The 17,174-nt window shown below is 34.1% G+C and overlaps 1 protein-coding gene across 1 annotated transcript; it reads right to left on the minus strand.

Moving 5' to 3' along the window:
- Positions 1–5,476: 5,476 nt before the first annotated feature.
- SCCRO (defective in cullin neddylation 1 domain containing SCCRO) lies at positions 5,477–14,317 on the minus strand. The gene is made up of 3 exons (XM_089647160.1): positions 14,224–14,317; positions 13,454–14,053; positions 5,477–7,713 (listed from the first exon to the last, which is right to left on the minus strand). Exons 1-3 carry the CDS (start codon positions 14,224–14,226, stop codon positions 7,543–7,545), a joined length of 774 nt encoding a protein of 257 aa, XP_089503286.1. The 5' UTR covers positions 14,227–14,317; the 3' UTR covers positions 5,477–7,542.
- Positions 14,318–17,174: the final 2,857 nt, after the last annotated feature.

Consider the following 17,174-nt stretch of genomic DNA (forward strand, 5'->3'; position numbering starts at 1 on the left):
TGATCCAAATATTTGGCTAATCGAGGCTTAAATTTCCAGTATGAAATTCAAATGGGAGTGAGATCTATGATGTCAGGCGAGTGTGAGTGAGATGGAGCTCTGGGCTTTTGAGCTGAATGGAACATTTGTTTCCATTGAAATTTATATGTACGGCACTTCTAGTGTTATTCTATATAATTATGTGTTTTCAAACCGTCAACCTCTTATGACTGTCGAAATTTTGTCGTTAATTAAAAATTTCTTCATTTCTGTCATTCAATAAAAATACTGTTCATAAATTTTAGAAGCAGTTGCATGCATTGAAAAAGACAAATCTGTACATTACATATTTCCACTAATCCACTGAAAGCTTTCATATTGTCAAAAACGTCATCACCTCGGGACGAAAGTTAGTAAATTAGAATGAAATAAGCATGTTTTAAATTTTATCAATTTTGAGGTTACATACCGACTCCAGTTTCCGGATACCATGAAGTACCTACTGCCAAACCTATTCCCCATACAATAACAGAAAAACATCTGAATAACGAGGCACTTCAACCTTCCTCTATCTCTTCTCTTTTCACTCTCTGTGCTCTCTCACCATTCACCCTGGTTCTCCATCTCGCTCCAATCCTCTTCCACTCAATCTGTCCACCCCTTTCTCGGTCTGTCTCTGGGTTACTTCAACTGGAGCACCCACACAGTTGTGATATACGGTGTCCTGTCTCCTATCATCTGGCATTCTTTGAATCCAGTCCATCGCAATCTTTGGGACCTGCAGAATCTTACAACGGTTATAACACATACTCTTAGTGTTATACACATACAAAAAGTTTTAAAATCAGCACAAACTACAAATTCATACGCTAAATGAAAATATTAAGGAGAAAAAAAACAGGTTTAAAATTAAAACGAGAAATATATTTAAATTTACTCACTTCATTTCACAACAGATTCGTGTGAATTACATTAAATTTATTATCTATGTACAATATTTACAAGGTTTATAAAATTTCTGCAGGGCCTTCAAACCCCGGCCACCATTAATATTTAAAAAAAAAAAAAACCTAAAAAAAAATTGCCACCCACTGAGAACCGACAACTCTTAATTTTTTCACACAGCAGTTTGTCATAACTTTTTACATAATTAATATTAGTAGAAATTATTTAAAATTACACAAAAGATTTTTCATCAAAAACAATAAAATAACATATCACATTGTGAGAGAAAGAGGATTAATTTATATAAAAATTATAGAAATAACAACCTCAAGATTTAGTAATACCTTTCCCATTTTGCTTCATTACAGATATACTAACTAATCTATGCAGTTGGAGGCGTCACTGATACGGCGCAGATAAAGTGCAAAAATAAATTATTTGTTCATTTGTCAGTTTCTCTTACGCCTGCAGACAATTTTGTATATCTGTAACTCTCTGATATTCGTCAAAGGTTAGGTTGGAAATTAAGTTGTTCAACTGGACTAAAATATTTAATAAATCCAGTTTCAGTTTTGTTGTTAAATTACTGTTATTTATTTTGATTGGAATAAAAATGTCAAAATATCAATCATTTGTGATATTTTTGTACAATTCTACTGAAAATGTTGAATTGGAATTTTTAAAACGGCATTTGATAAATGATTTTGTCATGTAAAAACGGGCACAACTAAGCCAAAAGGGAAAATTGCAGAAGACTTTTGTTAGCACGTTAATTCTCCAATAGATTTGACAGTTTATTCATTAAACACTGTTTGCTGACTCTATTCAGATGTCATAGTTAATCATTAAGATTGAACCATCATCCCATTTAACGTCATCAACAAATCGGCAATCAGCGCCAATTTGGATTCTTGATATTTGAACAGATCCGTTGTCAGTCAATTCCCGGCCCGACTAACTTGTCAAGCGTAAGGATCATAAAAAATTAACCAAACAACAGGGAACCTTTAAATGCCAAAATATTCAATATTGCGCTTTGACTGGCCCTAAATATTTTTTATGAACAGTTAAAAATGCTAATAAGGGAGGTCCATAACCACTCATTTGACCGATCGCTCGTCATGTGCCAAATTTATAGAAACTAAAAATATGAGATAAACGGCGAAATCTAGGTGGATTCATTGGCTTTAAACCGCAGTAAGCAGTGCATATGTCCCATACTAATTAAATAAAATGGGAGATGGATATATATTTGCATTTGTACATATAATTGCACACTATTTTTGTTTCATTAGATTGAGGAAACTAAAAAATACACATTTCGTTCAGTACTTAATTGTTTAAACAGCAGATTTTAAGTAAGACGACTTTCTCGAGTTCCTGGATAGTAAAGTTCATCTGCATTCTTGCTTTTGTCTAAATCATAAAAATCTGATATTTTTTAGAAAGCAAATTGATTAACACCTCGGACAATTTAGGGAGATTTTCTTCACAAGACAACAAACACCCCTAGAGTCTTTTTGGGTTGAATATCTCCCAGCCTGACAGTCTCATAAAAGTTAAGTCATATATCTCATTTTGTATTACGGTGAGATACATGTTTTAAACAGTGTTAGAAAGGGAGCATACCGCGCTTTTAGTTTGCGTACAAAAAATTACCATAAAACAAAATTTAGCATTTGAAAAATATTTGTCAAGTTTTGCAATTTTTTTATACTAACATGTCCGCAGCGTTGCCCGGGCTTTACTCATAGTTTTTCGAATCAGATGCAGAAAGTGACCTTCCTTTTGTTTTGAAGGTAAAGTGTGCAAAATTTCACCAACCTTGGAATAAAACTGTACATTTGTATACAAATCAAATCGACGCTGCCCGCCGCAAACAGACACTCCTTTATATTAGATAAAATGAAAAAGTGAAGTGATAATAATTTTTATAATATCTTTGCCTCTTTTTTGTAAAGTGGTAATTTGAGTTTATACGATCGGTAAGTGACTAAAAACTTTATCTATGTTTGCATTCAAAATTTTTATATTTTTAATTCCATAAGGCGATTTATAACAATACAAAAGTATATCAAATACGTAAACTAAGCAGAAACAGTTTGCAAGTTTGTGGAATTTTTGAATTCAAGAAAACGGTTTCGATTACAGATAGATCTGCCGACAAACTGCTTTGAAGAATAAAAAAATAAAAATTGATGAAATTTGCAAATTGCATCTGCCAGCCTCTCAACAACTCTGAATGTATCCGAAAACTGTTTTTGAAAGGTGATAAAATATGCTTTCAAATTTTATTATTAGAAATAATCATACAATTTTTGAAATATTAAAATTTTTAATGCAAACATAAAAAGTTTTAAAAATGGCTCATAAGCACTGAACTAAAACTACTGACAATGAAAAAACACAGAGTTTATTAGAAAAATGCCTTTATAAACATTACTGTCACCTCAATTTTTTTCATTTCATAAAAAATAATTAATAAAAAATTTTCAGACCTGTTTCCTAAAATTGCTGTCGGTTTTATAGAGGTGTACATTTTAATTCTTCTGTGGTTAACTTCCAGATTTGAATAAGAAGCATGGTGTTTTCTCTTTCTAACACCATTCAGATCATATATCTAACCATGACAGTAAGGGAGACAATGATTTCTATGCGACCATATGAGCTGTTCCCAAAAGCAAACAAGGGTTTGATTGGAAAAAACACCCTGTCTATTAAAGATAAGCCTAAAATGGGTGCGTAATATATAACAGTGATGAGAATCTATGTTACAATTTTACTGTTTTAAACAAAAACAAAAAATAATTAATACAATTTCGCTTGAGATATATTTCGTACAATATGGTTTGCAAATTTTTTAAGGGTAAACGTAACGTAAGTTATAATCCACGCATTCATCGATGGCGTAAATTTAATTATTTTATGAAAATACACTTTATGCAAGTAATGCTATAATAAATTATTTGTTTGCGCCCGTACATAGGTAATATGAATAAATAGTTTTGTCCGTATACAAACTCAATTCTTTCAAGAAAGGCATACAGACAAAACATTGCATCGGTGATTCAATCCAATATTGTTACGTTTACCCTTAAAGAAGGATAGAAAAATTGTTTACTTAATACCAAAGGGCGAGTTATTTTTTTAAATTCAAAATTATCTACTGTTGGTTGGTACACAATTTGATGAAAAAAAAAATTTATAGATTAGTGAAAATTGTAAATCGTCTACACCACATATTCTGAAAAGATACAGGTTTACGTAGGATCATCAAGGCATTTCATTTTGTTACAGAAAGATGTCGTTTCACGCTTTTGTAATGATACAAGGCCTGATTAATAGAAAAATCATTGATTTCATTTTAGTTTTTAAGTCAATTCAAAAACATTAAAGCTTTGAAATTACAGGGATAAAAAATTCTAAAAAAAAAATAATGCACAAATATTAACACAATGCAACCATTACGATTTTGAAGCTTTGTAATGAAAATTTTAATTATCTTAGTAATTAATTGTTTTGGTGTTAATTTTGTGGAAATTCGTCATAAACATTTAAATTGTAATTTATATAGCGCCGTTTTCGTTTAAAATCACCTCAAGGGTACTGTATTATTTGAATGAAATGCGAGTTAGACAGTGTGACATTGTCTATGAAAAGCGAAATAGCTGTCAACCTCCAAAATATTGATCAGAACTTAAAAAATTGTATTTTATTCAAATAATGATAAAATAAAAATAAATCAAGGTCTGCACTGCCGTCATAATCAAAAAGGCAGCTAGGAATTTGCAAATGTACTTTTTATTACAATAGATTGATAAACATAGGTCTTGTATAATAGAATGCGAGTTTTGCAAACCTATTGTCTTTTTATGACGCCAGTGGAGGTATAATTTTCATTCCAAAAAAAAAAAATTTTTTTTATGCGAGGTGTATGTTTAGAATTTAATTAAAAAAATAATTTTCACACTAATGTGTAGTGTACTAAATTTCATTGGCTTATAGAGCAAATTGCTTTCATTTATTGTCTGCCCAAAATTTTATTTCAAGATTGTAAACCTACAATTACTGATTAATTAATCGTCAAAAGCAAGAATAGTTGCATCGCTATAAACCGAGTTCTGAAAAACATTCAAACATACGTAACATAAGTTAGGTTGTGTTGTTTCAATCTCCGTTACATTCTATTGATGATTAGTGACATTTTAACGGTTTACGTTAAACATCGATTCTTGGCTTTAATCAACTGTTGATAACAGTCAAGCTCTAGTGCTTGACGGCTGATCAAAAGCTGAAAAATACCGAGGAACTGTGGTTAACGTGGCTGTCAAAAATTCAATCAAATATGAAAGGAATTAAAATAAAAAAATATTAATTTGGAAATATTTGATTAAAAATTTACCGCCTTCTTAATTTGATTACCTAAGAGTTAATGGACGCCGCAATCATTTAATATAGTATTAAATCTATTCATTGATGAGCTAAGAATAATTATATGAGACACGATATTACTCATAATATAAATATCTTTTTACAGTAAAAATCTGATGAGTAATATATTTGTTAAAACATCCATAAGAAGCAGAAATTTCTCATCACATGGCAGAAAAATCACAATTATTGTTTTGAATCCTTCTACGAAACAACGAAATCCCTATTTGAAAAAATAATCACAGATTTTTGACGTAAGTAATTTTTCACAATCAAAAAATTTTTCAGGTAATAATTCTTTAAAGAAAACAAAATCAGTATAAATATTTACACAAAGCAAACGTTTTGTCATTATTTGATGATAATTTCATAACATAAACATATGGCCCCTTAAGAAATGGAGGTAAGACAGATTGTCCATGATTGGGTTGTTTTATACTCTATCACATTAGATGATCATCAAATCGACGATGAATTTTTGACATTTGAGAGGTGCCCGCTAAACACCAATTCTCGACCCCTTGTGAGCTTTTGATCAAATTGCGATCAGTTTTCAAGCACAACGGTCACATTCTTATGTTTGCTATTTGATTTTGTTGACTATTAGATTAAAATCTGAAACAAGCCGAGAATCATTAATTATTAAATGTAAGGAAGTTTGAAACACGCCAACCATAAAACATTGATATATATATAAGGTCTAAGGGTAGAAATGTTGAAGATTCTTAAAAAAATCCAATTGAAACAGAAGCCGGTACAATCTAATGAAATGTCGAATGAGGGAAAATTTAATCTACCATATAGACTTACAGATTCATACAATTTTAAAAATATCTACCACTTAAAGAATGTACAATAATACATAATTATCAATTTACATACATATTATCTTTTACTATGTGCAAACAATCTTTATCTCAACTATCTTCAAAGGATACTGGACGCAAAACAGAAGCTTATGGGAATATCTACTTGGACCAAAATACAATTAATTTACACCCAGGACCGATTGATACATCTAAAGAACTGCTTGCACTAATTTATAATTCTTTAAAAATGATACTTTTCATTTAAATTTAAGACGATTTAAACCCCGCCACAAGACATTTAATTTTTTCAATAAAATTTGCTGCTTGCGTAAAAAAGCATCAACCAAATGTTAAAAATTTCAAGCGTTCAACGTTTCGAGTTCAATTGTGAAGAAGAAAACGGCGGCAGAAAAGATAATGTTGGAATGTTTCACAGACAGTCAAATATAACATTGTCATCAAATTGCTAATCAGTGCCATATTGTTTTTTTGACATTTGAAGGGTACTTGTCAAATGCCAATTCGGTGTGATTCAGCTTTTGAACAGATTATGATCAGCAGAATAGTTTACATTTGAATATCAATGAAACACCACAAACTTAACCAGTATAGGAAAGTATTGGTTAATAACACAGCAGTTTTAGTAATGATTTCATTTTGAATCAACATAATAATAATTGTTCGGGTTAAGTTCGATTTCGAAAGATAACAGATAAACCTAGAGAGATAATTTTGTCAAAAATGTGCAAAACTACATATTAAAGCAATTTATTATAAAAAAACTTTGGATAATAAGAGGCGCGCATTCCACAGAGACAATTGAAGAGATAAATCTACAGAAGTATATATTGTGTGTTCCTGGAAAGGTTAATTATTATTGAACATTTTCAAATATTGAAAACTTTCTAGAACAGAATAACAATTTCATTGGCATTTCTAGGATCTAAGGTTAAAAAGGTCTTAACAATAAATGACAAAAGTTGTCTTTCAAATCTGTATAGATTTTCTGTTCAGTAGGATGTAAAGCTTTGCATGCCCAAAGGAAAGAAGAATGAAACATTGGATACCATTTTTACATTCCTCTTTTCTTGCAGCGTTTACAATTTTACAGCCTCTACAGACGGCACGCCTCAGAAATAATCCTCGTTTAAGTTGTAGAAAATCATATGCGCGTACAATTAAGAGTCAGGACACCCAGCAATCCAAAACAGAATACCGCGCAGGCGATCAACATTGCCATTGCCCGAATCGAAGCGCGAGCAAACTCTGCCAGCCTGGCGAGTCTATGAGTTCTCGAGCGTTGGGGCACGGGCGCCGGTTTATTGTTTTTTTGGGCGTTGGAGTTGGAGGGCCAGTCCAGGGGGCGGGGTGGGGGGCCCTAGCAGGCGGGGGCCAGGTGCTCCTGCTTGAGGCACCACTCCACAAAATCGTCTATGAGAACGGGCCAGGCACCTTCTGCGTCGTAGTTGCTCATGTCCTCGTCGATGTGCGACGCAAAGTCTAGCAGGAGGTTCCACGTGTCTTTGGGTATAGATCTTTTGTGATGTTCCTGGAATATTAAAGTTACACAATTGTTACAACTTAAAACAGTAACAAATGAAAATATGTACAAGTAGCAAAATATATCCATTTTTGAAGAGCTGGGCAACCACAATAGGCTGACAACTGTCTGCCTACAGCATACACTAAGATACTTTGGACACGTTGGTGACCAAACCGAGAACTATAACCTGGAGCGCAGAACCGCGAAGAGTGGAGGAGGCTGGTTCACCGAGGAAATTGGAGTGGGGGTCATGATCCTCAGCAATGGGGCAATGATTAAATAAGAAGTATGTCCTAAAGAGTGTGACTTGGCACTGTAAATCATGGCCGAGTGGTTGGGCCCGTGAAAGTGGCCCAGTGGCGGGCCGAGGAAGAATTGGATTTGACCGTGTGAAAAGAGACACATGGCGAGGGACCGCAGTGGTTAGCATTTGTGAAGGAGGCTAAACCCAAACCAAACCAGCCCTGGGATGTAGCGCCATAATGATGATAGATTTCCGTATCAGGCAGAGATAATGGAATAATACAACTCTTTGTCTTGGCACACACTCCTTTCTAAATTCATATTGAAAATGATCTCAATCATAATTTTGATTACATTGTGATTCTAAACATGACCCGACTAAAGTACCTATTTGATTACATTGTGATTCTAAACATGACCCGACTAAAGTACCTATTTGATTACATTGTGATTCTAAACATGGCCCGACTAAAGTACCTATTTGATTACATTGTGATTCTAAACATGGCCCGACTAAAGTACCTATTTGATTACATTGTGATTCTAAACATGGCCCGACTAAAGTACCTATTTGATTAAATTGTGATTCTAAACATGGCCCGACTAAAGTACCTATTTGATTACATTGTGATTCTAAACATGACCCGACTAAAGTACCTATTTGATTACATTGTGATTCTAAACATGACCCGACTAAAGTACCTATTTGATTACATTGTGATTCTAAACATGACCCGACTAAAGTACCTATTTGATTACATTGTGATTCTAAACATGACCCGACTAAAGTACCTATTTGATTACATTGTGATTCTAAACATGGCCCGACTAAAGTACCTATTTGATTACATTGTGATTCTAAACATGACCCGACTAAAGTACCTATTTGATTACATTGTGATTCTAAACATGACTCGACTAAAGTACCTATTTGATTACATTGTGATTCTAAACATGACCCGACTAAAGTACCTATTTGATTACATTGTGATTCTAAACATGACCCGACTAAAGTACCTATTTGATTACATTGTGATTCTAAACATGACCCGACTAAAGTACCTATTTGATTACATTGTGATTCTAAACATGACCCGACTAAAGTACCTATTTGATTACATTGTGATTCTAAACATGGCCCGACTAAAGTACCTATTTGATTACATTGTGATTCTAAACATGACCCGACTAAAGTACCTATTTGATTACATTGTGATTCTAAACATGGCCCGACTAAAGTACCTATTTGATTACATTGTGATTCTAAACATGACCCGACTAAAGTACCTATTTGATTACATTGTGATTCTAAACATGACCCGACTAAAGTACCTATTTGATTACATTGTGATTCTAAACATGACCCGACTAAAGTACCTATTTGATTAACTTGATCGTGTCATATCTTCCTATTTCACCATCACATATTATGTGCTATCACAATTTTTAGTGGCAAGTAATATCTTACAAGTGATCGCATTGATAGGACATGTTCATGTAGCGAAGAATATCATTCCTTACAGTTTAGATTAGATTAGAAAGAATACAAAAATCACATATACATTCGTTTAACCGATTGTACCCATTCGTTTAGAAACAAAACATACTGAAATCAAATGCAAATGGAAAAATAAAGATCCTTAAATAAAGTAGTAAAGATTTGATGGCAGAAACTGAAAATTTTGTGGCCTCGTAAACTAGAAAATGGATCCTACAGAATTAAAATAACAAGGTTCTTAGCTGCCCGGAGTTAGTGGGATTAAGGCATCCCAATCGGGGTATGATGTGAGGCTGAAAGAAGTGGGGAGGGGAGGAAGACGGGGAAGAGGAAGGTGGGGAAGTAACTGGCTACTCATATCTTGTCACTTGTGGCTAGTCTTTTCAATCATCATTTTGATTTCGAATAGTGTACTTTTACCGGGGCGATACTGAGAGTAGCTACCTATGATCATAATATCTCCAATACATGAAATCATTGCCAGTTTTTGGCCTCTCCTGGAAATTTTCCCAATATGATCTACAAACAGATAGTTTCGCATCGACTCTATGCATTTATCAATGGCATTGAAATGAACCACAAATTTTCCCATCACCATACTTCCAAGTGAAATGAACATGCTACATCACTGAAGAGATAAACCAACAGAAATGCATAGTGGGCATGTCCGCGTACCAGAAGTAAGCAAAATTTATCCTTAGAGGAATTTAATATTTATTTAAATTCTGCCACTAACCCTAGATAACTAATCGCTCCCCGACCTTGACTCTTTCATTTTTTTTATTTTTTTATTTTTATTGTTGATACATTTTTTTACAATATTTCATATTTCAATTCAGTAATGTTGGCCTCACTGGGTTGTTTACCCGTGCTGAGGCCCCCATTTTATAATTTAAGAATTTATACATTTAAAAAAAAAAGAAAAACAACATTAAAATAAAGATAAATTTAAACTAAAAATAAAGATTAAAAATTAAAATATAATTATAACACTAAAAGAAAAATATTAAAAGAGAATGTAAATCGGCATTTATAATGATATATGTGTTTGTGCGTGTTGCGTGTTTTATATATTTTTTTGTGTTGCGTGTATATGTTTTATTTTTTTATGTTATAGAATTTTGGTAATATTGTCTTTTTGTTCTTTAATCCATTTTTTTATTTTGTGTTTGAACTTATTTTTACTTTCCTCAATTTTTGTTTCAAGTGGAAGACTGTTGAATGCTTTAATAGCGTGGTATTTATGGTGTCTTTGTCCAAAGGTAGTGTTTACCGTCGGAGTTTTTATGTTTTCTTTGTACGCTTGTCTGACCGGTCTATTAGTGATATTTTGTGTTTGTTGGGGTTTGTTTTTTTGGTCGAAAATGTAGTTAAGTAGTGTTTTAACATATAATTGGCGTATATCAAGTACGTTACAGCTTTTAAATATTTGGTTATTTATCATTACCTTCCTAGTTTGAGTAAACAGTGCAGCACGTGACGCGATTGCGGCCACACGCATACTAGGACGTGCCCTATGACCATCTCGAAAGTTTAGTTATAACAACAATTTTTAATGTTTGTTAATGTTGGCGAATCTTCTACAATAGAAGCTCCGGTTCCATCTACGTCAAACGTGTGTAAAATTAGCTACCTGTGTCCATCCAAGGCCCGGAGGATGACCAAACACCGTTGCACCAGATGTAGAGGGGCTATTTGTGGTCCACATAATGTTGACATGTGTGGTCACTGTGTAGACTGATATTTTGATATTAATTTGTACATTATAAACCTTACTTTTGTGCCATGTAACAAGTTCCTATCTTAATGAAATATTTTTGATTTATTTCTAGTGTTTTATTGCGTAGTCCACTCGACGAAAGTGTAGTTACAATGAAACAATGAAAACAGTTTAGTTATCTAGGGTTAATGAATTTCATTGGCCTAAGAGTCAAACAATTGGTGTAGATCACACTTCTTGGGAATGTCGGTTCAGTGTACACGTGAAAGACATTGTTACAAGAAAAACATCTGACAAACTGACTGAAGTAATTGGCTGCCAATAATTTTTGGCACTTGAACACAGGGCAGGGAAAATACATCTGTGTTGTGCAATGGATGATTTCCACTCTCTTTTCACAGGCAATTAATTGGACTAAACTCAAATTAATACATTCATAACGCTATTTATTACCTTCACGAAATCACTTTCTATTAACTTCCCTCAATTATGTATTTGAATATGCAAAAATTACCTGTTGAAAATGAATATACAATGGTAAAGTTGAAACATTACAGAGCGTGTAATTTAAATACTAAAATTCAAATGACGCAGTTTTACTGCATACCTATTTGCATAAAGCGGGAATTGTTTTTTTTTCCTGAAACAGCATAAACTCTCAAACGAAGTTTGGTGTCAAGAATTTTCTTATTTTTTGACAGTCAAAGAGATATCGCAAAGCTCCACAGATCATGATAGAAATGATTTTGCGCGAAACGGTTGCATCGGCTAAGAAATTCCAGATAGAAAAAATCTGTGTGAATTTCAAGACGCTCACCGTTTTAGAGAGAAACGAAAGTTTTTTTTTTTTTTCTTTTTTGATGTTGTTTTGTCAAATTCCCTAAACCTAATCTTGAAAGCTTATTGGCAGATGGGAAAAATAAGGAACAATTACAACAGGTCTGGACAGCTTTCATAATCTCCCCGTAATACCTGGCTTAGAACAGATATTGTCGTGCAGCGAGGCTCATAACAATTACGTCATAGGTCTGGACAGCTTTCCTAATCTTCCCGTAATGCCTGGCTCAGAACAGATATTGTCGTGCAGCCAGACTCATAACAATTATGTCACAGGTCTGGACAGCTTACCTAATCTCCCCGTAATGCCTGGCTCAAAACAGATATTGTCGTGCAGAGAGGCTCATAAAAATTACATCATAGGTCTGGACAGCTTTCCTAATCTCCCCGTAATGCCTGGCTCAGAACAGATATTGTCGTGCAGCCAGACTCATAACAATTATGTCACAGGTCTGGACAGCTTACCTAATCTCCCCGTAATGCTCAAAACAGATATTGTCGTGCAGAGAGGCTCATAAGAATTACATCATAGGTCTGGACAGCTTTCCTAATCTCCCCGTAATGCCTGGCTCAGAACAGATATTGTCGTGCAGCCAGACTCATAACAATTATGTCACAGGTCTGGACAGCTTACCTAATCTCCCCGTAATGCTCAAAACAGATATTGTCGTGCAGGGAGGCTCATAAGAATTACATCATAGGTCTGGACAGCTTTCCTAATCTCCCCGTAATGCCTGGTTCAGAACAGATATTGTCGTGCAGCCAGACTCATAACAATTATGTCACAGGTCTGGACAGCTTACCTAATCTCCCCGTAATGCTCAAAACAGATATTGTCGTGCAGAGAGGCTCATAAGAATTACATCATAGGTCTGGACAGCTTTCCTAATCTCCCCGTAATGCCTGGCTCAGAACAGATATTGTCGTGCAGCCAGACTCATAACAATTATGTCACAGGTCTGGACAGCTTACCTAATCTCCCCGTAATGCTCAAAACAGATATTGTCGTGCAGAGAGGCTCATAAGAATTACATCATAGGTCTGGACAGCTTTCCTAATCTCCCCGTAATGCCTGGCTCAGAACAGATATTGTCGTGCAGCCAGACTCATAACAATTATGTCACAGGTCTGGACAGCTTACCTAATCTCCCCGTAATGCTCAAAACAGATATTGTCGTGCAGAGAGGCTCATAAGAATTACATCATAGGTCTGGACAGCTTTCCTAATCTCCCCGTAATGCCTGGCTCGAAACAAACATTGTTGTGCAGTGAGGCTTGTTATGTGTATGTACAAGGAAAAAATAAAATAATAAACATACAGATCACCGGAAATGATAATCAGACGTATGACGAGCCAAAATGGGATATTTAAAGCAACATTAAGTTTGTTAAACTGCGTAAGATCACTAAGATCAGTATTCAGAAAATAGAGCTTGGTTATTACTTACCACTAAAAATTTACACCACGCATCGAGGAATTTGAATCTCCCTCTGAGTACAATATTCCAATATGCTATCGCCATATCCAGATCCAGTCCTTTCTGGCCGGGATTCTTGGCGTAATTAAATGTGAAATGGTAGAATTCTTTAAACTTCTGAACGTCTTTGATTTCATTTTCTAAGTTTGGCAGCCGCCCTCTGAGTTTGTCTATAGAGTCTGTCCCCAGGTCTAGCATTCCCGTGAGGAACTCTTCCCTGGAGAACTCGCACTGAATGGCCGCTTTGCATTTCCACGCGATGATAAGGACTAATATTGACTCCGCACTAAGGTTAAGGTCTTCTAAAAACTTCATAACCCCATCCACGGTTATTTTGTCGCTCTCCTGCGGATCCTTGTACTTCAAAAATAGCAGTTCTAGCTTTTTTCTGTCAACAGAAATTTTGGCAGGTTCCTTGAAATACGCATCCGGATTCTGAAAATAGTTATCACTAGCCAAGTCCAGTTTCCAGTCGTTTTGTGTCAGGCAGAATATCGCTGTGCTCTCCGTTGTCTGCGTGAAAGCGACAAATTTCTTTACCTTGTCTCTCTGTGATGATTTTAATTTGTGCTGGAAAAGAAAACAAGGCATCAATCAGTTTTCGTACAAACAAACTTCAGGTTAGTAATGCACTCCTGCCAAAAACGGTGTAGCGTCACTTTGAGCGAGTTTCACGTTAAAGTATTAATTTTAATCGACGTATTAATGAAGCAGCAGTCTTGAAACGTGTGTAAACTCACCATTTTTGCAAAATTAATAAATTTACACTACAAAAACAAGGGTGAAAGGCCAGACATCTGAACGCGTAAAAATCACAGTACCAACAGAAGGATATTGTTCTTTAACCTACAAATTTTGACGTATGACCAAATACTATAGACCATCTATAGACCATCTATAGACCACTATAGGGCGCTAGGTACAAAACCATAAATAAACCTCTCACTAACTTCTTTACTAATGCCATCTATCAATATCATCTAGCACTAACTAAAAAATATGTAATAACTAGAAATAGGATTTATACAATACACTAAAAAAATACACACCAACATTTCCGAAAAGTGCACTAAAATGTTAAAATTTAAGCCTAAATTTATTTTACCAACAAAAAAAATAGGAAATGTCCGTAATATGGTATTTTCACAAACTATGAGTACCGTAAAATGTGTGGGAGATCCAAAGCTTATTTTTTTGATTCTGATCATTGTACTCAAAATGTGTAATTTTAATATTTTCATTAATAATGATTGATTTGAAAAACTGCAAAACCAGAAACGGTTCCATCTGGCTATAACGTCATTATGACATAAAACGCCAATGTCTTATAAATTATGTTCCAGACCATGTTAATTCTGTAATTAGGGATTTATTTTTTATAGTTATTAAGGCGATGCACTACGTCGTGTAATATTTTGAATCGAGCCGCTATCAATAACACACCTTACGTAGATGGCGATAAGGCTTAAATTCCCGCTTAACACCATCCACCTGTTGCGATTTATGCAAGAAAAAAACATGGCTAAAAAGTGCCATTTATTATATTTTGTGGATGTTCAGGCACAAATATAAAAATGTTTTTGGATAATTTTATAAATAACTTAATTTTCCACATTATACAATAAAACCATAACCGAAAATGGGTTCGTAAGTAGGAAGTTTTGAACTTTAAAGCAGTTTTCATAGGCCTTATGCATTATTTTTTCTGGGCTTATAAAAAGACTTATCTAAAAAATACTCGATTATTTCAGAGGCCAGGATGAATTCTACTCGCAGTATTTAATTAAAGCATCTGTAAAATTTCTAGGCGACCAAATTTTCAAACCAAAAACACATGATTTAGCATTACTACGTAGTGCATCGCCTCAAGTAAATAAAAACAATTTATACATATTTACGGTAGTCCCACGAAGCTGTCATGTGGCAGCTTGTCTGTAGGTTCTACCAATTAAACATTCTACTAAAAACAAGATATGTAGGCAGATACAAAGAAATTCAAGGATACATGAAATTTTCATTAATTAAAGTTATTTTAAGCTTTACCATTTTAGGGCATATTCTATCATTTTTTTCAAATTTTTATTGATTTTATTGAAAATCACTGGAATTATATATTCAAGAGTAGGTACTGCTTCGAGGAGTTTTTAGGCCCTTTCCTTCTTTAAATCTTGTGGTATGTTTGTGTACCAGTGGGTGTTTAGATTGGTTTATTTATGGGGTGTTTGTATGAGCTTTTCCCCATGTTATCCATAATAGTAGTGAACCAAAGGAGACCTTTTATTGTAAATAGGCTCTCTGATCCATATAGTACTTTTAAGTTAGGTCTCTGATTGTAAATATTAGATGTGAAAATTTTTTTTACCATGGCAGTTTGTAAATTTTGAATATATTTAATGTAAATAGTGCTTGCGTGTCCCCAAGTTCGAATTCCGTATCTAAGGATGGATTCAACCATAGAAAAATATTAGAGTAAGAGTGCAATGAGGCAAAATAAATTTTAATTTGTAAAAGTTACAAGTTAAGGATTTCAGCTGGTTACAAATTTTTGCCACTTGTTTATCCCACTTAAAATTATTTTCAACAATTATTCCCAGATAAATATGTTCATTTAAGAAATCAATTTTTTCACAGTCGCAAACATTAACAATTTCTCTATATATACAGCAGTATACAGTCTGTATGTATAATATGTATACCAGAGATGTGCTTTATTTCAAATAAATCCATTTCAAATGGAAATGCAAAATGCAAAATGGGTATTTTCCATTTTGCATTTTAAATGCTTTTCTAGAAACCATTTTGCATTTTGTATTTTAAATGCTTTTCTCAATGCATTTTCCATTTTAAATGCTTTTTTGCAACATTTTTCCTACTATCTCCACTCATCTTTTTTTCATAAGCCCCAAATATCAGTCGGTCCTCAACCTCGATATGAGAGATAATTTACATTTGTCAAGTTGCTCCCTGGTAGAAGCCCTGGCAATTGAGTGATACCATTACAAAAAATACTGATTCAAATACTGAACATGGGGCCCCGGCCATGACGCTGTAATATTAAATGTTAGATAGCAGTTTCTATGTTTTTACGTTGGCAACATTAGTCCCGCGCAAATTTTTTGTGTTTTAATAATCTGTAGTCGTGGCGTTTTTGGATTTACCATCATGTAATATGATTGTTCTACATTGATGTCCATTATTAAATGACAAAATTGTTTAAAAATCCTATAATTATTTTAATTGTTTGACCTGAGAAACCATTTTGCATTTTCAATGCATTTTGAAAATAGGTATTTTGCATTTTGCATTTGAAATGCTTTTCTAAAAACCATTTTGCATTTTCAAATGGAAAAATTTTGACCCATTTCCATTTTGCATTTCAAATGGTTTTGGGTACCCATTTTGCACATCTCTGATGTATACTATGAGCGGTATGTATACTATGTCATGTATACTATGTCATGTATACCATAAGCGGTTATTTTAGTTATATTCCACATTTTCAAACTCGATGATCTTATATACATGCATTTAGTTTTTCTGAACTAACTAACTAACTAACCATCACGCCGTTTCCCCGCAGGGGTAGGCAGAGAGAACGGACCGCCAAACAACTCGGTCTTGGCACACACTCCTTGCCGCATTCACATTCATACATCGTCTCATGCATACTCTTCTATTGTTCTGACTCTTG

Source organism: Hesperophylax consimilis, chromosome 26, assembly GCF_061612785.1.
Source record: "Hesperophylax consimilis isolate HC1 chromosome 26, BYU_Hcon_1.0, whole genome shotgun sequence".
Lineage (NCBI taxonomy): Eukaryota > Metazoa > Arthropoda > Insecta > Trichoptera > Limnephilidae > Hesperophylax > Hesperophylax consimilis.

Coding starts and splice junctions, on each gene's coding strand:
- SCCRO (XM_089647160.1), bottom strand. Junction 7,714..13,453: donor CGTGGTGTAAATTTTTAGTG/GTAAGTAATAAC, acceptor TTAATATTCCAG/GAACATCACAAAAGATCTAT.